Consider the following 25,765-nt stretch of genomic DNA (forward strand, 5'->3'; position numbering starts at 1 on the left):
TCATGCGGCAGGTTGGAGAAATGGTTAACGCCCGGCTGGATGTGCTGGAGGAACGCCTACCTCCAGAAAGGCGCGTGAGGCCGCCACTGGCGGCGGATGATAGGACTGGGGGGATGGCGGTTAGCCAAGTGCTAACCGAGGACTTCCCTCAACTCCCGCCTTCAAAGGCTACTAAGAGGGCCAAGGCTGCGAATAAAAACCAGGGCGAAACGCGGGCTGTTGCACAGCCTGTGGGTACCGGTCTGGCCCCAAAGGCCAATCCAGGAAAAGGAGGAAAGAAGGCGGAGCGGCGTCCCGAAAGGGTTGCCTCATCTACGTCTTCCGCTCCCCAGCAGCAACCGCCTAAGCAAGGGTGGACTCTGGTGGAGAGGAAGAAGAAGAAGAAGAAAAGCAAGGCGGAGGCTAAAGCACGAAAAAGGGCTCCTAAACTCCGCTCTCCCTCGTCCTCGGCTGTGGTCATAACCCTGCAGCCGGATGCGGAGAAGCGCGGAGTCACATACGCCTCTGTAATGACTGGGTCTCGACAAAAGATCGACCTCGCGGCGATCGGTGTCAGCGCCCTGCGCTTTAAGCGTGCCGCCACTGGGGCCAGAATTTTAGAAATTCCAGGCACTACAAGTGCTAAGGAGGCGGACGCCCTTGCTGACAAACTGCGGGAGGTGTGGGACGAGGATACTATCAAGGTATCCAGACCGGTAAAGTGCGCGGATTTGCGGGTCACCGGTCTTGATGATTCGGTAGCTGCCGAGGAAGTTGCAGCTGCAGTCTCCCGGGTGGGTGAGTGCCCTGTGGACCAGGTTAAGTGCAGTGGTCTGCGTGTGGGCTCTAGAGGCTCCACCACGGCTTGGGTGAGTTGCCCAGTTGCCGCTGCGAAAAAAGTGGCGCAGGTTGGGCGCATCCTTGTCGGATGGGTCTCCGCGGGGGTCTCGCTTGGCGCAGTGAAGCCGCAACGCTGCTTCCGGTGCCTGGAGGTGGGACATGTAAGGGTCATGTGCTCGTCACCCACAGACCGAAGCAACGTCTGTTATAGATGTGGCGAAGATGGGCACAAGGCTGCAGGGTGCTCTGCGTCTGCCGCTCACTGTGTTCTCTGCGCCGATGCAAAGCTGCCTGCGGGACATCGGCTTGGGGGCCCGGCTTGCAAGGCCCCTAAAGCGAAGAGAGGCAAGAGGCGCGATGGCCTTGTCATCGCATCGCACTCACGCCCTGCGCCATCTGAGGTGCCCGTGGTGGAAGAAGGAATGGAGACGTAGCGATGGCCCTCCGCTTTCTTCAAGCAAACATCAACCACTGCGCTAGAGCTCAGGATCTGCTGCTGCAGAGTCTGGCGGAGTGGATGATAGATGTGGCAGTGGTAGCTGAGCCATACTCGGTGCCTCTCCGGGATAACTGGGCGGGAGACGTGGATGGCTTGGTGACGTTGGTGGCGCAGGGGGGTGTGATTATGGAACGAGTTGCCCGGCGGCGAGGGTGCGTCTCGGCTTCGATCAGAGGATACACGGTGGTCGGAGTATACTTCTCTCCCAATCGCGGACTGGACGAGTTCGAGCAGTTTCTGGAAGAGCTGGGGGAACTGATTGAACTCGCCCGTCCCCAGCCTATACTCCTGGCCGGAGATTTCAATGCCAAATCAATGGCATGGGGGTCTTCGGTGAGGAATGCGCGGGGAGCGGTGCTACAGGACTGGGCGGTTGCAGCCGATCTCTCGGTTCTTAATCGTGGGTCCGAATTAACGTGCGTGAGGCAAGGGGGTGGTTCCATTGTTGACGTCACGTTTGCAAGTCCCCCCCTTGCACGGCGAATTGAGGATTGGAGGGTTATTACCGATGTGGAGACGCTGTCGGACCATCGCTACATCCGCTTCAGCATCACTGCACCCTCGACAGCCTCTAGCCGGTCTTCCGCGACTGACAGGCGTCTACGCTGGGCACTTCGGAGCCTTGACAGGGATCTCTTGATTGAGGCTGCCATAGTGCAGTCGTGGTTACCTGTGCCACAGGACGGTTCGGTTGAGGATGAAGCAGCATGGCTGACAAACGCGATGATTCAGGTATGCGATGCGTCGATGCCCAGAGCCCGCTCAACTCCGCACAGACGACGGATGTACTGGTGGTCTGCCGAAATCGCCCAGCTGCGCACTTCGTGCGTGGCTGCGAGGCGGGCGTACACTAGACACCGGCGCCGGAGATTGCGCGATGAGGGGGAGGAAACGCGCCTATATGCCGCTTATAGGCAGTGCGTGACCGATCTACAGGAGGCAATCGGCAGCGCCAAGGACCGGGCCTGGGATGAGATGCTCGAGGGCCTAAATCGAGAACCGTGGGGACGGCCGTACAAGCGGGTAAGGCAGAAGCTTCGTCCGTGGGCCCCTCCCCTGTCTCAGTCCCTCGAGCCGCGCCTGCTGGAGCAGATAGTGGCAACCCTGTTCCCAGAAAGGGGAAGAAATTCGCCTTCGACAAGGACGGCGACGCCAGAAGAACAGGAGGAGCCTGCGGGTATATCCGTTCCGGTTGTTACCCGAGATGAAGTAGAGACAGCGGTGGGTCGACTTAAGGAGAAGAACACCGCTCCTGGCCCTGACGGAATCCCTGGTCGGGCTTGGGTGCTGGCGATGGAGGCTCTCGGACCCCGTATAGAGCGGCTATTTTCAGCCTGCCTTCGGCAGGGCCAATTTCCCCGGAGGTGGAAGACCGGGAATTTGGTCCTGCTGAGGAAGGATGGGCGCCCGCAGAACTCACCCACTGCTTACAGGCCTATTGTGTTGCTTGACGAGGTGAGCAAGCTTTTTGAGCGCGTTTTCGCAGCTCGCCTCGTCAACCATTTGGAGGGAATAGGTCCAGACCTCAGCAGCAATCAATTTGGCTTTCGCCGAGGTAGGTCTACGCTCGATGCCATATCGCGTGTGAGGGCGACCGTGGAGAGCGCAACTGAGAGCGGCGAGGTTGTTCTGGCGGTGTCCTTGGATATCGCCAATGCCTTCAACACCTTGCCGTGGGACAGGATTCTAGATGCTCTCCACTTTCACCGCGTTCCGGAATATATGATGCGCCTACTGCGATCATATCTTTCGGACAGGGTTGTGGCGTATCCTACTCAGGATGGGTGGAGCGAGAGGAGGGTGTCGTGCGGTGTTCCACAGGGTTCAGTCCTCGGACCCCTCCTGTGGAACATTGGATACGACTGGGTCCTGCGCGCCACAAATCTCCCAGGTGTCGGCGTAACCTGTTACGCGGACGATACCCTGGTGACCGCGCGCGGGGCAACGTATAGTGAGGCGGCTCTCCTGGCTGCAGCGGGGGTGGCGGATGTGGTGTGTCGCATTCGGCGTCTGGGTCTGGAGGTAGCGTTGGAGAAGTCGGAGGCCATCTTCTTTCCCGGCCGTCGAAGGCTACACAGCGCTGGATCGGAGATCCAGGTGAGCGGAGTGCCCATCAAGGTCGGATCCACGATGCGGTATCTAGGCATTGTGCTGGACAGCCGATGGAAGTTCGTGGAGCACTTCCGTCGCCTCGCCCCCCGTCTTGTAGGGGTGGCTGGGGCACTGGGAAGTCTGCTCCCGAACCTTAGGGGTGCTAGGAGTGGGTGCCGCCGTTTGTATACAGGCGTTATCCGCTCCATGGCCCTCTATGGGGCCCCCATCTGGGCGGACGCTCTAAGCGCCCGTAATAGGCCATTCCTGCGGAGACCGCAGCGGGTCATGGCGCTTAGAGTAGTGAGGGCGTATCGCACGGTGTCATTTGAGGCAGCGTGCGTGATGGCCGGGACGCCCCCGTGGGAACTGGACGCCGAGATGCTTGCGGACGTGTATCGCCGCGTCTCAACGTCTAAGTCGCTTGGAGTCACCCCATCCTACGAGGAGGTCGAGCAGTGGAGGGCTGAGGCTATCGACCGGCGGTTCCGGGAGTGGGAACGCCGGCTTGAAGAGCCCAGCGCTGGAGAGCGTACGGTTGCAGCGATTCGACCGGTTCTGCAAGAGTGGTGCGACAGGCGGCATGGGGCCATAACCTTCCGCCTTACACAGGTGCTATCCGGGCACGGTTGCTTCGGGCGGTACCTGTGTAAAGTCGCGAGGAGGGAGCCCAGCATGGCTTGCCACTGGTGCGCCTGCCCGGAGGACACGGCAGATCATACTCTTGCCGTGTGCCCCGCGTGGGTCGAGCCTCGAGCTCGCTTGGTCGCGGTCGTCGGGTCGGATCTCTCTCTGCCCTCCATTGTTCGCGCAATGGTGGGTAGCGACAGATCCTGGCGCGCGGTGATCACGTTCTCCGAGGACGTGATCTCGCGGAAAGAGGAGGCGGAGCGGGTTCGCGAGAGGGATCCTCACGCAGACCCGATCCGGCGCCGACGTCCTATTGGGCGTCGTCGTCGCGCTGCGGCTGATTTACGCGGCCGCAACCAGCCTCCCTAACGAGGGGCGCCGGGCGATGGAGCGGGGATTTAGTCCATCGTCCGGTGAGATGAGGCGGCGTGAGACGTGCTCCGTTCACGCCGCCCTATGAGGTAAGAGCTGGCGGGCTCATAGTTTGTGTCGGCCTGGAGACGGGCAGCTGCTGATGGGGTCACGGAAGAATTCTACCTATACCCGTGGCCCCGTCGTTTATGTGGCTTGACGGAACACAGTGGGGTTTTGGTCGGTAGGAATCCGACATAACCCGCGGCCCTTTCCCCGGACGCCGTGGGTATCTATGCAAGATTTCCCCACTTAAAAAAAAAAAAAAAAAAAAAAAAAGGGGGAAAAATGCGATCACGAAAATATTTTCACCCTATCAGTAGCCACTATTATTTTACCACCCGACCCGTATTGGGTCAACCCGAATGAACCTGGGAGGGATAAGATTAACTAATTAAAAAACTGTTACAAGTACAACATTGAAAATTGATATGCCTATATCTAATGTAAAAGAATAATGGTTATTACCTAAGATCTAAGTAATTAAGTCTATCTTCTAATTGTTTAGGTACTTATTGTCATCAAATAATTAAAATGTAATTCTACTAGATACCTACTCATAAATTTAAAACAATTCTGAATTCTCCTTTTGATGACCGAAACCGAAATATGCGGTAACTAAGATAAGGTATTAGGTAAGATATTCACATAAGAAGTTGAAAAAATACCTTAGATTAAGTAAGTTTATCAAGCGTACCCAATCAATTGTTAGAAAGAGTTCTTTTAAAAATGTAGTTCAATTAGAGAAAGTCAATAAAAATCTGGTTCAAGAGTTAGACAAATATCATAGGGATCTAGAATATTATAAAATCTTGTATGATGTAGAAACAAATGAATTAAAGGAGAAGATAGACTCTTTAAGTCAAATGTTAAATGATGTCAACCAGAAGTATTCTGCTGCCCAAATGCAAATAAACGAGCATATACAACAGGCAGATGACTTAATTAAGTTGAGTAATGAAAATATGGATCGCTTTGAGTCGCTGACCAATAAATATGTATGTCAGTGTTCAAAAAGTGACAATGAGCAAACGTCGCCCCATAAGCTTGACTGCACAGACATACATAGTGTTAAACCCGTGACAACAATTTCAACTAGTAAAACTAAACACCTTTCCGAGCAGGAAATTATTGTGTTGTCAGATAGTATTGGTCAGGGTTTTGGCGCTATGCTCAACAATTTAGGGCTTAAAGTCACTAATATTTGCACTCCTAACAGTTCATTTAATTATATAATCAAATCACTTGATCATTTTAGCTTTAATAAGAATAATATTGTAATTATACTATATGGAGATAGTTTAAATATAAAAAATAAGGATATTGATGTAGGATTTCAAAAAATGTTGGAAATTAGTAGTCAGACTAAATGTAAATTTATGTTGTGTACATTGCCGTACCTACCTGGTTTGACACAAGAACAAAATAGATTAATTCATAATATGAATTTAAAATTGTATAATGTAACAAATCATCATCGTGATGCATTTCTTTACTTTGACATTAATTTGTGTATTAAATCTTTTACTTTGACAAAGAATACAGTGTATCTGCCATCTAGATATAAGCAAGAACATGCTATGTTAATAGCATATAATATTAACCAGTCTGGTACATGTTTGTTATCAGACCCTGGATCTACTATAATTTTATGTAGTAGTAATAATAATTATATACACCAACCTTGTGTTGACAGAAAATCTAGCCCTAAGCTAGATTTAAACTAGTATATAAGACAACAGCTAAGCAGACTTTTTCTATTGTACATCAAAACATTCAAGGCTTGGCTAGCAAATTATTAGAAATAGAATTATTTTTAAATCATAATAGAATTAAGGTTTTTTGTGTAACAGAACATTGGCTTAAACAATGTCAGTTGGTAATAAATATTGATAATTATACATTAAAAAGTATATACTTCAGGACATATGCTATTCATGGAGGTTCTCTTATTTTTGTACACAATAGTGTAAAATGTAAAGAACGAACTGACATTGTTAGTCTTTCTGTAGAACGGACCATTGAACTGTCCTGTGTTGAACTGGAGCGATACATTATTGTTTGCGTTTATAGACCCCCTTCCAGTGACTATAATATGTTTGAGACAGTCATGGAAGAAATATTAAAGCGTTTAAGTAGGAGTAAAAAAAAAGTTATAGTATGTGGTGATTTTAATATTGATATACTTTTACAAACACAAACGGCTACACAAATTGTTAATTTGTTTCAGTCATTTAATCTGTATAAACTTTTTAATGAACCCACACGAATTACACCTACTTCTGCAACCTGTATTGATAATATATACTGCGACTGCTTCTGTTTAGAGAAAAATATTCTCAATACACTCACTTCGGATCACTGTGGCCAGAAAGTAGTTTTTGAATGGGATTGCTTACCTGAATTTAAAAGAATTAATGTTAGGCCTATAAGTAAAAAAGGCATTAATAAATTTAGAGATAATATTAATAAAAACCTGCCCGTACTGAATGATCAATCCTGTAATAATAATCCTTGTGAAATGTTTAAAAATCTTTTCAATTTAGTTCATAATGAATTTGAAAAAATATTTAAAGTTAAATCTTTAAATATTACCAAGGATTTACCATTTAGTAAATGGGCGACACCTAGCATACATAGGTGTAGGATCGTTCTTTATGAGTTATATGGTATGAAGCAATATAATAAAGACCCATCTTTTCTTAGTTATGTTAGAAATTACTCAAAAACTTTTAAAATTGTTTGTTTTACTGCGAAGCGATTGTATATCAGAGATAAAATACGCGAATCGGATAATAAAGTTAAAACAGTTTGGTCTATTATTAATGGTGAAATGGGTAAAAGCAAATCAAGTAATACTATAAAACTTGTAAATAATGACAGGGTTATTGACAAAAGTGCTGATGTTGCTCTTGCTTTTGAAGAATTCTTCAGTAGTGTCCCTGTTACTATTACTAATAGTTTAAATTCGTCTTCAGCACTTGCAGAAACCTTTTTGAGGGACCATGTTGCGGGGTGCAGTACATTATTTGAATTACGACACGTAACTGCTAGTGATATTGTTACTGCCTTTAAGACGCTTAATCTAAAAAATACTTGTGATCTTTGGGGAATGTCCGTAAATTTAGTTAATAATATCATAGAAAATATTGCGAAAAATTTAGCTTTTATATTTAATAAGTGTTGTGACTATGGTACATTTCCTAATTTACTAAAGCTTAGTAAAGTTATACCTCTATTTAAGAAGGGCGATCAAGAAGACTGTAACAATTATAGACCTATCTCTATTTTACCAACATTAAGTAAGGTATTCGAGAAGTTAATATTAAACCAACTGAGTAGTCATTTTGCATCTAATGATTTACTGCACACCAAACAGTTTGGTTTCACAAAGGGGCGCTCAACCACAGATGCTGGGGTTGCACTTCTAACACATATATATAAAGCATGGGAAAACTCAAAAAATGCTCTGGGGATTTTTTGTGACCTCTCCAAGGCATTTGACTGCGTTGAACATTGTACTTTGTTACGTAAACTTAATCACTATGGAATTAAAGGAAAAGCACAGAACCTCATAGCGTCATACCTGCATGATAGGATACAGACTGTAGTTGTTAATGGAGAACGTTCTAGCGGTGCGTCAATTAACATTGGTGTTCCACAGGGGTCAATTTTAGGTCCCTTCTTGTTCTTGGTATATATCAATGATCTTCCCTATTATTTGCAGGATAGGTGTGAAATAGTTCTGTTTGCAGATGATACCTCATTAATTTTTAATGTGGATAGGCATGACCCAAATGTTGACGAAGTGAACAGTGCTCTTTTACACATATCTGAATGGTTTAATGCCAATAATTTATTATTAAATGCCAAAAAAACCACTTGTGTTGAATTTCTACTTCCTAACGTAAAAAAGTTGAACAGAGATATTACCTTGAACGGGGAGGTATTGCATCCTACTGAGTCTACTGTATTTCTAGGGTTAACATTGGACGAGAAACTACAGTGGGGAGCCCATGTCAACACCGCTGCAGGTAAGCTCAGTTCAGCTGCATATGCAGTCCGAAAAATAAGGCAACTCACCGATGAAGATACGGCTAGACTGGTTTATTTCAGCTACTTTCATAGCATTATGTCCTATGGAATTCTACTGTGGGGCAGGGCTGCAGATATAGAAACTATATTTATCTTACAGAAAAGAGCCATTCGCTCTATATATAATTTACGTGCTCGGGATTCACTAAGAGATCATTTTAAGAATACTGGTATCCTTACTGTACCATCACAGTATATATTTAATAATATTTTGCATGTACACAAAAGCTCCGACTTACACACAAGAGTAGGAGATAGACACGATTATGGCACAAGGAACAGGAATAGAATTGAAATGCCATTTTTCCGATTAGCTAAAGTTAAAAATTCATTTATGGGTCAAGGTATACGCTTTTACAATAGAATTCCTCACAATATTAAAGAGTTTAGTAGTTCTAAATTTAAAACTTATATAAAAAATGTATTAGTTCAGAGAGCGTACTACAGTACTCAGGAATATATGGACGATAAAAACCCATGGAGGGTTGTCGCGTAAAAACCACAAGACAGTTCATTGGCATATTATGTAGTTAGACATAAGTTTCATATATTGTAATATTTACATGATTTTAAAAGAGCAACTATGGAGTTTCTTGCCGATTCTTCTCCATAGATCACTGCTTTCCGAATCGGTGGTAAATGTTAAAATAATTATGTAATGACGATTCGAAAGTGCTACTAAATAGTAGTCTAATTGAATAAATGAATGTTTGAGTTTGAGTTTGAAAGGAGCTTAAAACACAACTTATTTCTATTTCATGTGACCGAGACAAATTTCGGTACAAAAATTTAAGATTAACTAAAATGTTTTTATTATTCAATTAACTATTCACATTATATATTATACTTTTTTCTTTGTGAAGTCGGGACCTTTTTTAACCGACCGGTATTTTTGTTTCTTTTTTTTTTATAGATAAGTACATACCTTAAATCAGTGCTTTGATAAAAAAAAACTTAGATAAACTACAAAATATTCGCATCGTATGCTACCTACTGCTATATTAATTCAGGTTTTAACATAATACACGTACGTTCTCATTAATATAATAGGTATATCATGAATATTAATACTTTAATTGTTTATTTTTCAGGTTACTTTCGAAGGCTGCATTGCGAATTGTCCGTTCAACAAGTATATTATATACATAAGAACACTACCTACAATGAAACACTGACATTTTTTTTTATTATACTTATGAATTTAAATCATCATCAGAAATTTGGGAAAAAAATTAAATTAAATATCATAACTCATTTTAAATGTTTTTAGTCAGTTAAGTGTGGGCAGGCGTTTATTCCGTAACTATTACCTACAGATATCAAAAAACTTTAAACTGATATTGAAAGTACTATACCTAATGAGTAAAATGACAATAATAACTTTTTAAAAATAAAATGAGAAATATCCAAAAATGTTACATGAAACGCTCTCATACTTTTTATTTCCCATACATTTTATATTCAAAGCAAATGTTCGAAATGACATCCTCGTTTTGGAATAGATACCATTGTATTCCATATAGAGCTCTATTTACAGTTTCTCAATGAACTTTCTTCAAAATTTGCGAAGTAATTAAAGCACAAAATCAAATAAAAAGCAAAGCCTTTCATATTAAATGTTTGGAATAGTCATATTTTATACTAAATGTATGGGAGCGTTTCATGTAACATTTTTGGATATTTCTCGTGTTATTTTTAAAAAGTTATTATTGTCATTTTACTCATTAAGTATAGTACTTTCAATATTAGTTTAAAGTTTTTTGATATCTGCAATAGTTACGGAATAATCGCTTGTGCACACTTAACGATTACACCATGTATATTGTATAGTATATAATATAATACCTATATGTTTTTTTTTATATTACTTATCATTAAACTTTTTTTTAATTACATCCTTTGACATAATTAAACATAACTACTTATATTTCTTTTTTTTTCCATCATTTTCAACTGTAAAAAAAAGGAAAAATAGATTATCAATGAAGGATATTCAAAACTTGAACCACTTCTACACTTGCTGTGCGCAATATTTAACTCTTATTGTACTATTCACATTAATTTTACATCCAAATTCAAGACGTTTGAAGAATGAAGAAATGGAAACAGATACACATATTTTACATCATGTATTTATTATGTTACGCCTGCGTCGCTCTTGCGAAAGTTTCAATTGTTGTACGACATAAAAACGGTAAGTAATAAATTTTATATTTATTAAACTATTGACTAGATATTAAGATGTATAAAAATTTAACAAAAATCCATCAGATTCATGCTAATTACGGGCCTTTTTATGAATCTTAAGTATATAAATATGATCTTATAAAGTTCTAAATGCTATTTTGGTACGACAGATTCTTTCGTTCTCCTAGGTTCAGAGCGCTCTTTTTAAACATTGAGATAGTATTTTTAGATCTTGACATACATTTTTTCGCGGGTTAGAAATAGTTTAGCATACCTATGGTGGCCTATTTCGATTAGATATAAAATATTTTTTAAATGAGTAGGTAGATCTTATACCAATCTCAGTGTATTTGTCCTATATCGAACAAGGTTGACGACTTTTTATCATTAGAATTTATGATTGGATTTCGTTTCTGCATAATGTCGTCAATCCGTCGCCGGAATACCACGTGCCATGGAGTCGTGATAAACACAAGTCGCTATTATTTCCAGCATAATTTACATAGAGATAGATCAGTGTCCCGCGGGCCGAGCACCCGTTGAATTTCTATTGTTTAGATTGGAAAACTAAGTGCGTCAGTGGACGACTTTCCTCTCACGTCATTATTGAAGGTGTCGTGATGCAATGGCTACAAATGCATGCAAATAACCTCAAATTTAGCGAAATTGTATGCATATGAGGCGTATAATATAACGTTTGAATCTATTCATATATCCGAATTAGGTGTTTCAACCACAAAGGGAATTTAATAATTGATTAAATGAACATTCCCCATTACGGGGACAATCGAAAGCGCTGAGGCTAGATGTCGATGGGGTTGAGAACGAATCGATTTCCTAATAGCAGTGTGTGGCGACCCGACCCCGTGGAGATTGACTCATTTGCACTGCATTACATTACCGAGTGACACGACAGACCACTCTCATCATCCACATAATAAACTTATTGCACTCACACACATCGCTAGGTAAATCATTCAAATTGAGGCTTATCAACAAAACGGATACATTATCTAGCTATTTGTATCGTAATTAGGTAGTAGGTAGGTATTTGTTATTTGAATTTATTACTATCACATGTATCACACAATATTAGTTTGTAATTCATAGTACCTACGCACTCCGAGACGATTGAATGACAGATATTTCAATGTGTTTCGCTCTGTAGGCGTACATTAACAGACTCTTACATCTTGATCCGTACCATATCCGTACTTGATCTCAAGTCTCGGGCATGTTGGCAGGAACTCTTTAATAAATTGAATTGGAAATTAATATACCTAGCTAATCTTTTAACAATTTAGGTAGATAGGTCCTACCTACATCTTACGTATTACTGGTATTACCTAAGTGCGTGGTATACATATTTTTTTCGTCTACCTTAATTAGTATTTTGATTTTAAATATATATAAAGAACACTATATTTGTTGTAGGTAGGTACGTAAGTAGATAATAATTGAAATTAATAATAAATTGAATATGTCGGCAAGATCTGTAGTGTGATCTGTAGCTTCATTAAGGACGAGAAGGCGGCATGAGTTGATTTATTACCTAGTTCATTGCTCCTAGTGATTATGAGATCACTAATCTACAAATTACAATTCAATACCAAATTCGTTTTTAAAATACCTAGCTTCCCGATTTCCAATGAAAATAAAATATTAAATAATTTTATTACTTAGGTACCTACTTATGTTATAAGCCTTTTATAAGCAGTAAAGCTAAAAGAATATTGGTAAGTAATTAGTATTTCTCCGTATACTTATGTACATAATAAAAATACGTTTTGAAAAATAATAATTGGTGCAGTGCCCGTGCATATCATTAAGATAATATTACTACGTATGGAGGAGACACCACGAACAAAATCTGTGCGCCATTTTTTTGCTCTAACTAAGTTTTAAAAATAATTATCTAGTTAGGTACTTACCGCTGAAAGTTATTCCTTTGCACTTTTCCGTATTATTTGTATTATTTGTGCAATATCGTAACACACACGAAGGCATATTTGATGCGTTTCACTTTAAAACAAATAAAAAATGAGCGTGCAGTTAAGCCATATGGCTTATGGTGAGCGGAATAGCGGTAATAGCTGTCTCAAAAACTTTGAAAATGACACCCATGCCGAAAAGATGTAAAGTTTCGTCGACACCATCTTCGATTTTAGTTTTGACCTCATGTTGGTTAATAGCTACCCCAAAAACCATGAAAATGACACCAGTGTCGAAAAGATGTAAAATTTTCGTCGGCGCCATCTTGGATTTTAGTTTTGACCTCATATTGGTTAATAGATACCCCAATAACCATGAAAATGACACCCATGACGAAAATATGTAAAATTTTCGTCGGCGCCATCTTGGATTTTAGTTTTGACCTCATATTGGTTAATAGCTACCCCAATAACCATGAAAATGACATCCATGAAGAAAATATATATAAAATTTTTGTCGGCGCCATCTTGGATTTTAGTTTTGACGTCATATTCGTTAATAGTTACCCCAATAACCATAAAAATGACACCCATGAAGAAAATATATAAAATTTTTGTCGGCGCCATCTTGGATTTTAGTTTTGACCTCATATTGGTTAATAGCTACCCCAAAAACCATGAAAATGACACCCGTGACGAAATGATGTCAAATTGTCGTCGGCGCCATTTTGGATTTTAGATTTGACCTCATATTGATTAATAGCGACTCCAACTCCTTGAAAATGACACCCATGACGAAAAGATTTCAAACTTTCAAAAAATATTTTTAATTTACATAACTATGAAATAATTACTGTAAATTCTAGGTAGGTACCTAAATGCAGAACTGTTATAAATTAACTAATTCGTATTTTTTCATCAAAAGGTACATTAACCAACTTATGTATTTTGTTGAATCATAAGATAACATAACCTATAAAAACTTTAACTTTAGGGGTCATTGCCCTTAATCTATGAAAAAAATAATCATATAATATGGTATATTATGTACCTAGCATACCCACCTACCTATTTATAATATACCAAAGTTCCAAAGCTAAATCATACAAAGGGCGCCATCTATATGAAATATGTGGCAACAGATAGCCATCTCATACGTATCTCATCAATGCATCAAAAGATGGCGCTGAAACCGGGAAAGAAGATGTGCAAATTCTGTGATACCTAACAAAAATGTCAAGGCCAATGTTGTTAATATTAATCTTCGTGATTTTTTCGTTTTTAAAATAATACAATAATTCAGTAAGTGTCAAATATTTAGAATAAATGGTTTAAAAATGAAATATATATTTACTTTTTATATTTTGTTTCTTGTTATCAAATGTATTGTTGCGCGCTTGCTCACACATAACCTCAATAATTCTGTATCTATGCCCGAAATAATTTCATAAAACGTGTCAAATATGATTCTATTGACCTTAAATTAGGGCACAATTTATTTATTGTTTATGTATCTCATTATTTATAAAATAAAAAAGATTGTGTTCACTTATGTTCACAGCTAAAAATATATATTTGTGTTTGCAAATTTTAAATTTACCGCGTCGCTTAGAAACGTATGAAGTTCGCGTTGCGAATAGTGGCCGATTATGATGTGAAAGATATTCCGAAGGCCGTGAGGTGCCGTGAGTGAACACGGAAATCGAGATGTGTGTGTGGTCAAAAAGACAGTGCAAGGTAGGGGTCGGGTGGCGTTTGTGATGGCAAAATTTTTGCAAATGGTGAGTTAGGAAATATTGACTTTGTGTGTTTTGCAGTTGTTTTCGTTTCGTGTTAGTGCAATAGCTGTGTGTAATAGAAAACATAGTTGTTGATTGATAATTTTAAGATTCTGAGATACGGGATCGGCAAATGGCGCTACGAATAGTCAAAAGTTGACACAACTACGCGTTTAGAGTCCCGTTCGTCCTTCGGTTATCAATTTTCAGGCACGCGGAGTGATCAGTGATATTATAAATAATGGTGCGTCGTGAAATTCCTGAAACCACATACAGATTTAACAACTGGCACATCCAGCTTGGCGATTATAACGGTGTCAGCATGTTGCGATTTTTTTGGCCAGCGGTACTACTTTCCTAAACTTGTTTTATAGACAGCTAGAGGTTTTCGCGTCCTGTAGGGTCGCTGGCCCCGCTGCTAGCATTCTGAAGCTAAATTACATAATGTATGGGTCTCGGTTGGTGCATGCAACAAGTAGATATGTGTCGGCGCTCGGCGGTCTAACTGTCAATGTGGAGTACAGTAAGTTCGCTGCCCGCGGCCCCTATTAATTCGAGCCGCTGATGTCACTTATCTCTCGCTCTACTATCTAGGCCCTATGGCCGCCAATTTTTGTACATAATGACTATAGTGCAAATTTGATAACCTACGCACGTGTCTAATTACTTAGACGTGGTTGCGTACGTTGCTGATGCGAGTTCTATCAAGGTATTTAGCGCCACTTCCTTCTCGCAATTTTGCGAATTCGGTTTTAAACAGTAAAGTGATAGTGTGTCAGAGGGAGTAATATGTGTAAAATTTTGCAGCACGGTCACTGACACTAGCACCAACAATGGACCAGCAATTTTGTTTGCGCTGGAACAATCACCCAACCAATCTGACTGATGTGCTTGCAAGCCTTTTACAGCGAGAAGCACTATGTGATGTTACACTTGCCTGCGATGGGGAGACAGTCAAGGTAAAGTGGGAATTTTTTGTCATTGAAATTGCTAGTATTTCTGTTTTTCTGTTAATAAAAATAACATAAAACTATTATATTTACCCTTACAATAAGGATATTAATATCTTGATTTATGAATTAATTCTATTATCATTAAGTTGATCTGTTTACAATTATGTCATAACAAATTGCATACAATAGTAAACAAACATTGATTAATGTAAATAACATCACAATGTTATTTAAAAGTTCTCATACTTCTCTTTGATCGTATATTTGATAATAATAATAATTTCATTTAGATTTTACAATTATTAATTTTTTATGTTTTATTATATTTTTTTTAGATCCCTTATTTTAATAACAAGATTGTAATTGAAAACATAAATATGATATGTTACATCTTAGCCATCAAGTCAAGGCAGACTACGTTATAGATATTTAAATATTTGCTAATTTCCCAAGGTTATTCTTACAAAATTTTGGATACAATGACTATAGTAGAATTAATTCATGTTTCTATATATACAATGTTTAAAATGTTTCGAATGCGAACATTAATGATGATTTATAGATTAATATTTAATATATTGTGCAAAGACAATCTTAAATTTTAAGGTAAATTTGGCAAGTATGAAAGTTTATGCTAATAAAATGCAATATAGTTTGTAGGTCGTCAGTGAATAGTTTTGGTAGTAGTCTGCAAAAGACTTGCATGTTTTTTTACTTTCTAATTTTTTATGGCACACATTTGGCAGCTTTTAGGGTCTAAACATATAAATTGATGTGAAATATTTTAAAATGAATGGCAATTCACTGTATTCTACTAATTGGATATCATAATGCAGTTAAATAACACATGAAATGAATCTATTACTTTTAATATATTGATCTTCATTCTTTCAACATAGAAAATGTAATTATTCTCAATAATAAAGGCAAATCATATTAAACTAGCAACACAATTAGTTGTATGATATTAAATTTAAGAAACCTTCAAACATGAATACAAAGTAAAAACTAGACATTACCTAATTATAATATGAATACATCTATGAAATCAGAATTTAGAGACAATGTCTATGTAATAGTCTTAACTAAAAAGACCTTCAAATTGTAATGCATTTTTTGCCTGAAGGTTACCTGTCATGAATATTTTTTAACATTATGAATATTGTTTTATTTAATGGTATATTAATGCTTGTATTAAGTTAAAGAACATTTTTATTTTTGGTGAGTTGACAATAATTGTCTCTTCTAATATGTAAAAAGAATTTGTTGTTTCAGATAGTAGGACTATAGAAGGAATGATAATTTTTATACCTATACTTTAATATTAAATTTGTAGTAAAATGGGTATAATTATGAAATTTTAATATTTTAGGCACACCAGACAATACTCTCAGCATGTTCCCCATATTTTGAAAGTATATTCCTACAAAATTCACATCCACATCCTATAATATTCCTAAAAGATGTGCGATTCTCAGAGATGAAATCATTATTGGACTTTATGTACAAGGTAATTGATTGATGGTATTCTACTTTTATTGTTAAAGATTTCTTTATTTTGCTTATAATAATGACACATAATGACATAAGTAAAAAACTTGAAATTTGCTTATTTTTATTATGTATGTACAAAAAATGTCTTTACATACCTTCTTCTTGTTACTGTTATTTTAAAGTAAAATTTTGTAGAACCTGTGTGTTCTCTTTAGCTGTTCTGAATGATGATATTTTATATTTTTGATTTAATTATTGTATGACTGTTTTAGGGGGAGGTTAATGTTGGCCAAAATATGCTACCAATGTTCCTAAAGACTGCAGAAAGCTTACAAGTTAGAGGTTTAACAGAAAATAATACATTAAATCCTAAGGTAAGTTTCTTTACTTGTTTTAAATGTGCTTTTCTAAAATATTTAATCACTCAGTTGTTCAGATTTTTTTAATACTTTTTATTTTTACTATGATCAGTAATACAAAAAATCTAAAATCATACATTAAATTTTAAATTATTACTATCAATGTTAACTTTTCTATGTATTGGTGAATAGATCGAGGTTGTAAAAAATAGTTTGTGTATGATACTCATCAAGTATAGTAATGTCGTCTACAGAAGTTGTTTAGCAATTTTTTACTAAAATTTATTCAGATCAGAATTCCAGTTACGTTTGTATTTTTAACAATATTGCATTAATATTGCTAAGTGATACAATACGCGATTAGCGATTGTATCAAAAATTAATTAATTATCATTATTTTAATTCCTATTTCAATTTGTTCTTCTAGTACGTCATTATGAAAAAAAATGTTTTGAAATAATAAATAAGTAGTACATTTTGTTTACACGAGATTTTTTTGGAGATAATAATATCATCAATTTTGAAAAATTTTAGTAATATATTTCTGCAATATGTGTTGTTAGAAATACTGTCGATAAGTGTACAAACAATCGGCAGAATAGTGCGTGCCAGACAGACGAGTCTGGCACACTTGCGTAGATTGTAGGTATGAATACCGGCCTTGAAGTTTTGGTGAGAGCACAATGACCCTTTATATTCGAATTTATTGCTCGATGATACAGTTTGTAGTTAAACATTTAAATTGTCAACGTGTCCATTTTATTCAGTTTCTATGTGCAAATTATTATTTTGTTAAAACAAATTGATGAATGCCAATATCGTATAGGTTTTATTTATTGTTTTTATAAATGCACTAGGTATATACAGTTATTGTAAAAAACTGGTATTCTTATAACAGTTTTGGTCATTTGATCAATATCAATAAAATTTTATCTAGATGTTAGGTAGGTATTTGAAGTATTTCAGATACATATAGGAAGCAAAAGTTTATTTTAATGTTATCAATTATAAGTACAATTAGACATAAAATCTACGGTGGATGCTTATTTTTTATATTCTAAATAAGTACTTTATCTAACTTGAAACAGAATAAACGTAGTAGGTAGTAGTTTTAAAGAAAAAACGTGCATTTTTACTACAAATGGACGCGTTTTCAAACCGGTTCACTTAAGCAACTGTCACGTGAATACTGAATCCCACCAAAAACATTTTCATGTAAAATGTTGCCAAGACGAGCCCATATGACTTGCACTGTCAAAAAGTTATCAGATCTCATGTAGAGCCAAGCTTCTAACACTACACGCCCTAACAAGGCCTAACTTCACAAACTCTACACCTTAGTCAAAATATGTGGCTTGGCCATTTCGCTACATTCACATCGGCGTAAGGTGAAAAATTAATTCACTGTTCATTACTTTTGTGTTATACAATAGTTCTTGTAGTAACGAACGGCCAAGCCACATATTTTGACTAAGTTGTAGAGTTTGTGAAGTTAGGCCTTGTTAGGGCGTGTAGTGTTAGAAGCTTGGCTCTACATGAGATCTGATAACTTTTTGACAGTGCAAGTCATATGGGCTCGTCTTGGCAACATTTTACATGAAAATGTTTTTGGTGGGATTTCATTTCTTTTTGTAAGTTGTTTGTAACAAAATTTTATATGTCGATTAATTTTTTTTTTTTTTTTAACAAGGAGTACCTATACATATATATTATATATCTAGGGAACCAAGTTTTAGATTATTAGATTAGACCTCTAGCGTCATCAAAATTTAATTTAAAATTACAGGTCTCATACAAACTCCCATCCCCTAGTTTAAGGGGTTGGGGGATGAAAGTTACAAGTTTTATAATTTTTTTGTTGTTTGTGTACTAATACTAGCTTACATACAAAATTTAAGCTTTCTAGGACATTAGGAAATACCTTAAGAATTTTGATGATCATCAGTGAGTCAGTGACGAAATTAGCGTTTTTTAGATATAAATAAAATCTGAAGTATAAAAGCTAATGTAATTAAAACTTAATATTTTCAATAAGTCCGCTATTGGCAATATATCCCGAAAATTTTGTTGATCTAGCATAATCCAAACCCAAGTTATGAGGGTTCAAAAAAACGTCGAAGCGCTTCGAGAAAAGGTAGGTAGTGCCCGTGCGCTTCGCTTGTTCGCTTGGCTCGTCTTGGCGGGGGCACTACCGTGCCCCCAGATAGATTCTGCGACACTCAATTTGATACTTTCATAAAATATTAATCATTTTTTTTTCTTATTAAATGTTAGCTCTCACTGCATCATTCACGAATCTTACCTCCTAGGTAGGCAGTTCCATAAAAACGTATTTTTTATACATATTGCACTTCATTATAAATACATATTACCTACCGAGATTCTTGATGCAAAAATTCGTTAAAAAATTAGATGTTTTTTATTAGAATAAATTAACTATTCGTACCTATTACTGGTTAGGTATTTAAAGATTGCACCAACCGGACCTTCAGAACCAATTTATTTGTCTGCCCTTGATAAACTTAATTATACAACGAAGCGAGACATCACATCTAAGATTACGATATTAAATGTTTAAAAAAAACTTGAATTTGTATATTATAAAAATTAATGAATCTGAATTATTTAAATCTGAATTAATTCAGGCATCTTTTAAGAAGTGTCAATACTCGATTTGTATTTTAGGAACTCTTGATCTTCAAAGCGGAAGCACTATATGTTAAATTCGAAATTCATCACGTAAAAATCGATTCGCTGAGTAATAATTTTGTACAGCCATTAAAGTTAATAATAATATATTAATGAAGTTATTTATTGCCGTTTTAAATCAAGTGTAGTATTTAAAATCCGTTATGTATATTAAACGAGCGGTCGACGATGCAGTACCAGCTTTACAGTGTAAAGAAAATCGTATATAGATTTCGTGACGCCGCAGGCGCAAGCTGCATTAGTGCCGTTAGCATGGCTCGAAGCATCATACATATTACCGTATTCTGGCGAATATTTCTATATTATTTCTTGTAGCTCATCTTGTTTCCGACAAACTTAACTAGGATTTGTATAAAGTATTTCACTGTAAGTAGGCCCTTGACACTATCTGATGATAATCTCGATAAATGACTATAAATTTCTATTTTGTTTTAATCGACATATGACCTACTTTCCCTTTTTATTACATACATATCTAAAGGTTAAATCGCTAAACTTACATATTGACATCGATAATACTTTCGTAACGTGCTCAAGTTATTAGTATAATCTATCATTCTTGAAAAAAATATAATTAAGCTTATTTCCTCAATAGATAATAGATGATAAAAAAATAGCGTAATATAGTAGGTAGTCAGTAGATAGGTATCAAACATAACGTTAAAACAATCAGTATGAATTAGAAGTTTACATCAAACTTATTGAAAATAATACACATAATTAGATTTAATCAACAGTATTTTTATAGCGGCATAAATTAGATCATTTCGTTATAATTCCTTATTTATGTTACTTAAACTGATATCATAATTGCCAAAAAAATGTAATCCCGTCCGCGTTGTCTAGACATGTCAAACACGACACGTGCCCCCTATGGGCAAGGAAGTTAACTTCTTTCTGATGCCAGGCGGAGGAGCGCTCAACGCCATCAGTGAGCGCGGAGAATCTCTCGTCGCGCGGGGACTTCGCCACGCCGCCGGTGGCGCACGCAGCGGGGCCGCCGCTCACACCGCTGGCCGCGCCGCAGCCGCCCGCGCCCCACGTGCCGCCGGAGAAGAGGCGCAGGAAGAACTCGACGGTGCCACGGGAGGACATCGATCTGTCTTATCGTCCGTATGAAGTATGTGAATTTTTTGTGATTGTCTTTTATAAATCATGTAGTGTAGTGTAGTAGAAACAGAAATCACCAAAAACTTCTGAAAAATCTATTAAATTCTCCGTACTGCGCAGACAGTACATTACAGCTATTTTCATTTCAAACCATAATGCATTACAGTGTAGCTAGAAAAAGTACAACAGACATAGAAATGTGTAAGTGTAGAATAGAACTTGTAGCCCTCTTGGAATTTATTATACTTACCATTATAATGTTTTGTATTAATCTGAATGCGCTGTAATTTTCCTTTTTTCGATAGTTATTTTTTCTCATTATTTCGTACACATGCTATCAGTTCAAAGATAACTAATGATATTTCCTTTACATTCTTACAAATCTTGCTATTTTTTAATTTAGGTTCATTTCAAGCACTTAAAATCTTCAACGCGTTAAACATGTGAAGTTACATTGTAAAAGAACTGGAGCGGAAAGAAAGCAGAGCGCTAGGTTATTAGATTTATGTTTATTTATGATCTCTTATATGCTTTAAAACATATTTGAAGGTTTAAATAAGTTTGCATAAATTATCGAATTTATATTGGATATAAAAATTTATTATAAATTGACAAAATAATAAGTTGGACGTCATATTTTTTTTATTTTTAGTTAGGTAATACTTAGAATTTTTCTTAACAATAAATTCCTATAATGTTCTAAAGCAAAATTTTATTTATCTTTAGGTTATAGGTCAATACGCAGTATAAATCATTTGTAGGTAGATACTTATGCACTAGGTAGGTTGAAAACATAAAATTGTAATCCTGTTTGAATCCGAGTCCTTGCATAATATAATCTATTGCTATGTTTCACGCGCATGGGCTCCACGATTTGGCTAGGAACCGTCCTCGCCGCCCACAATCTTTTACAAACTACCAAACGCGTACAATATTGTATAGGACAGAGTTAAGAGCGAGAAAGGCTCCATTCAAATCTGTTTTTATTTAATGGAGCAAATTGCTCATGTCACTACCAGAACAAACCCACGCATCTGCGTTAGGATGTTCGACGTACGTAGCCCATCTTTCTAACATCGGAGTCACCACACAAAAAAAATTCAATCTTACATATGAAATAAACCCATATACATACTATCATCAGTCCAAATACGTTCCCACTGCACATGGTATACGAGCCTTCTATGTGGGTACAGACCATAATTCACCACCCAGACCAAGTGCGGGTTGGCAGATGTCACATGTCGATATGTCGGTTTCCTCACGATGTTTTCCTTCACCGTTTCGAGCAGTGGTAATGTTATCCACATGTGCAGATAAATTGAAAAAAATATTTTTTGCCTCGCCTGGTACAGAACCACCACTGAGGTCTTCACCACCGAGCCAACTTTGCACTTATCCGTGTATCACATCTCGGCTCGCCGGGCTCGGGCTCGGAGCCATCCACACAGCCCACAATGCTACACAAACTGCTTAACTCGTACAATATCATACCGGGCCACATGTAAAGCGGCAATGGTTCCTCTGTTTCCTGCTCGCAGGTATCCATGACGACAATCTAACACAAAACTGTGTATAACACATGTAACAAATCGTACAAGGCCAATGGAAGAGCGGCAATGGTTGCTCTGTTTCCTGCTCGCAGGTATCCATGCCGACAATCTAACACAAAACTGTGTGTAACATATGTAACAAATCGTATAAGGCCAGGTGAAAAACGGCAATGGTTCCTCTGTTTCCTGCTCGCAGGTATCCATGCCGACAATCTAACACAAGGCGGTGTATAACACATGTAACAAATCGTACAGGGCCAGGTGAAGAGCGGCAAGAACTCGACGGGGTCCGGGTCGGAGCCGTCGACGCCGCCGCCGGCGCACGCGCGGCGCTCCCGCTCGCCCGCGCACGCGCCGCTCGTGAAGCAGGAGCCGGAGTACCACCACCACGCGCCCCACCACGCGCCGCCCTACGACCAGACGCACCTGCCGGTAACTATACGCGACCAACTACATCTATACGTCCGCGTCGTGTGTCATTATTATTGTCATAAAATAATATAATACTAACTTACCGCCCGCGGCTTCGCCCGCTTTCTCTAAAACGATTTGAGATTTAAACTATCCTATCTCTCAAGTTGGATCAAACTGCACATGGTTTTCGAATTTTATTATAATCGGTTAAGTGGTTTAGGAGTCCATTGAGGACAAACATTGTGACACGAGATTTATATATATTAAGATTAAGATGTTACATTTCATCATCACTTTATACACACACCATAGAATAATAGTGTAATGTGTCCCTATCATCATCACTTACGTATCTGTACCAATCGTCGTTATCATAGAGTTTTATTCTAGTGCGGCTATTTCACATACCCGATTTGCACTAATATGCCCATTATCTGTTAAATCCTTAGGGTCCTGAATGTAAGGTAAGTGGTAAGTATAATTAGCTTTAATCACGTTTGCATTGTTATCATCATTATATGGACACAATAAAAATGCAATTTACCCTTGTTAGACTTAACTTAACATAATCTTTATCAGCTTTACTTTATTTAGTAAAAGCTCTTAAAATGCCGTCCATCCTTTTCAATCTGCTTGTTGTTTCACTGTATCGATTAGAGCCTTGATGATGACAGCTAAGTGTTAAAAAAAAACAATTAAAACTAATTACACGGTCCTTTAGCCCGGTAACCGCGTCGTTTTTTTAATTAAATTTCTGTAAAGTAAAAATAAAAACTCTTTCTTTCATAACTTTCTTTAATACAAAACTTACTAAAATAATGTGAAATATTTAGCGTAGATTCGATTTTTCAATCGATGAATAATTCATATCTATTAGTTGGAAATGGTAAACTACGTATCATTAAAAAGTAAGACACACAAATATTGTGAAGATTGAGAACAGTCTCAAAAAAGTTCAGCTAAGAAATAGGCGATATCTATTGACATGATTAAATTTCTTCGATACCGACTCTTCTATGTTACAATTGATGATCGTTTTTTGGTTGTAATTGGAACTATTTGAGGCTAGACTTCATACGATCATTGTTCCCATTTTGTATCATTTGTACAGAATATAATAAACGTTTTAAATCGATATGAAACGGTGTGATATTTCACAGCTAATTATTATTACAGTGTATCTGTCATACCGATAACATTTTAAGATTTATCTGTATATGTTCCTCAAAAACTGAATCGAACCGATATAAACACGCGGGCTTGGAAACTTCCAGACGATGGGAGTGAACGAGATGGCCTCCATGCTGACCCAGCACCCCATGAGCAACGACTGCAACGAGACGGAACAGATCATACAGCCGCACCCCGACCAGACAGACACCATTGATGGTGAGTGATTTGCCTTTTCCGCGACCACTAGATGCATTCGTTTCTTAAATACCATTTTTTTTTTAAGATTAATGAATCTCCAAAATTGTAATGATTTAAATAATTGCGTGTTTTCCGCGAAAATAAAGCACTCGAAACGTCGAGTAAACGAGCTCGTTTGGTGGTCGGCAATAAAACGTAGAATATTACCGCCATGTTTTGGATTGAGATCGCTCCGTTATAACGTATATTCCAGTACAAGTTTATTGCTTTATCGCTTCATTACAGCAAAACTGTCTCATTTGTAATCAATAATGTACAGTAATAACGACATTCCGAGTTTTGAACTTAAAACGGAATATTTTTATCGCATTACGAAACGATCTCAAAGCTTTTTTTTTGCAATTATTTGCGTTGTTTTGTAATATTTACAAATGATTAGGATATTCATTCATCCACATACGAAGTTCCTAAACATTTGTAATCGCATGTTGCCTTACCTTTGCATGATCTACCGTTGCTTTTGATTCTGTTCTAATTTGCACTAACCATGTTACATTTAGATGCTTTTTTTATTTCATTTCTTTATACGCTTCTTTTATTTATGAAGAAATTGGTGTAAGGTGATTTTTAACGTATATGATTTGGCGCCCCCGGAGGGACATAGGTCGTTTTACAATTACACATAAAAATTAAACATTACTTATTCATGAGGTACAACATATTTTGAAGCGTTTAACAAAAAATTTGCATGTAAAATAGGATATACGAAACTAGTGAGATTTTGTCGTGTTTGGAGTGCCTTGTAGATTTCGAATTGAAAAAAATAGGGTTTGCAGTGATCGCTAGCATGCTATACAGTTACTATGCAGCAGTCAAATCTAACGTATATTGCAGGTGAATACTATGGCGATGAAAACAATATACTCCCGGAACATTTAGCCCACAACATGCCAAATATAGAAAATATTGTTAAATCATTCAAAATGTCATTGAACCATAAATCATATAATATGCCAATGTCGTGTAAAATATGCGGTAAACTTGTCACTAACATAAAGAAACATTTGAAATCTCACAACCCTGAACAACACAAGTGCCCTCTATGTCCCATTATATTAACGCGAGCTGATAATCTGAAAAGACATCTACGGATGAAACATTGTTCTGTTTTAGGTTTAAATAATGTCTCCAACATACAGACCAAGTGCTAGACGTTAGGTAAGGAAATGAATCTATTTTCCCGTAACCGTATTTAGGATATTCCGTTTTTTTAATCAAATTTTCAAAAGTTGATCCTAGTTTTAATGTAAATGGATTATGTAATATTTAAAAGTGATGCATTTATTGTAAATATCAAAGTT

The 25,765-nt window shown here is 38.0% G+C and overlaps 1 protein-coding gene across 4 annotated transcripts in view; it reads left to right on the forward strand.

Annotated features, from left to right (window-relative positions):
- The window catches only part of LOC123695021 (sex determination protein fruitless), a 71,779-nt gene that overhangs the window by 38,269 nt on the left and 7,745 nt on the right, over nt 1-25,765 (forward strand). For 2 of the 4 annotated variants that reach the window (XM_045640701.1, XM_045640704.1), the window contains 6 exons: nt 15,249-15,400; nt 16,767-16,904; nt 17,161-17,262; nt 20,864-21,076; nt 22,875-23,051; nt 24,308-24,422. In XM_045640701.1, coding sequence (XP_045496657.1) covers nt 15,249-15,400; nt 16,767-16,904; nt 17,161-17,262; nt 20,864-21,076; nt 22,875-23,051; nt 24,308-24,422 — 897 coding nt within the window. The other 2 variants (XM_045640702.1, XM_045640703.1) reach the window with 2 other exon arrangements.

The sequence above is a fragment of the Colias croceus genome, chromosome 10 (assembly GCF_905220415.1).
Source record: "Colias croceus chromosome 10, ilColCroc2.1".
In the NCBI taxonomy this organism is placed as follows: domain Eukaryota; kingdom Metazoa; phylum Arthropoda; class Insecta; order Lepidoptera; family Pieridae; genus Colias; species Colias croceus.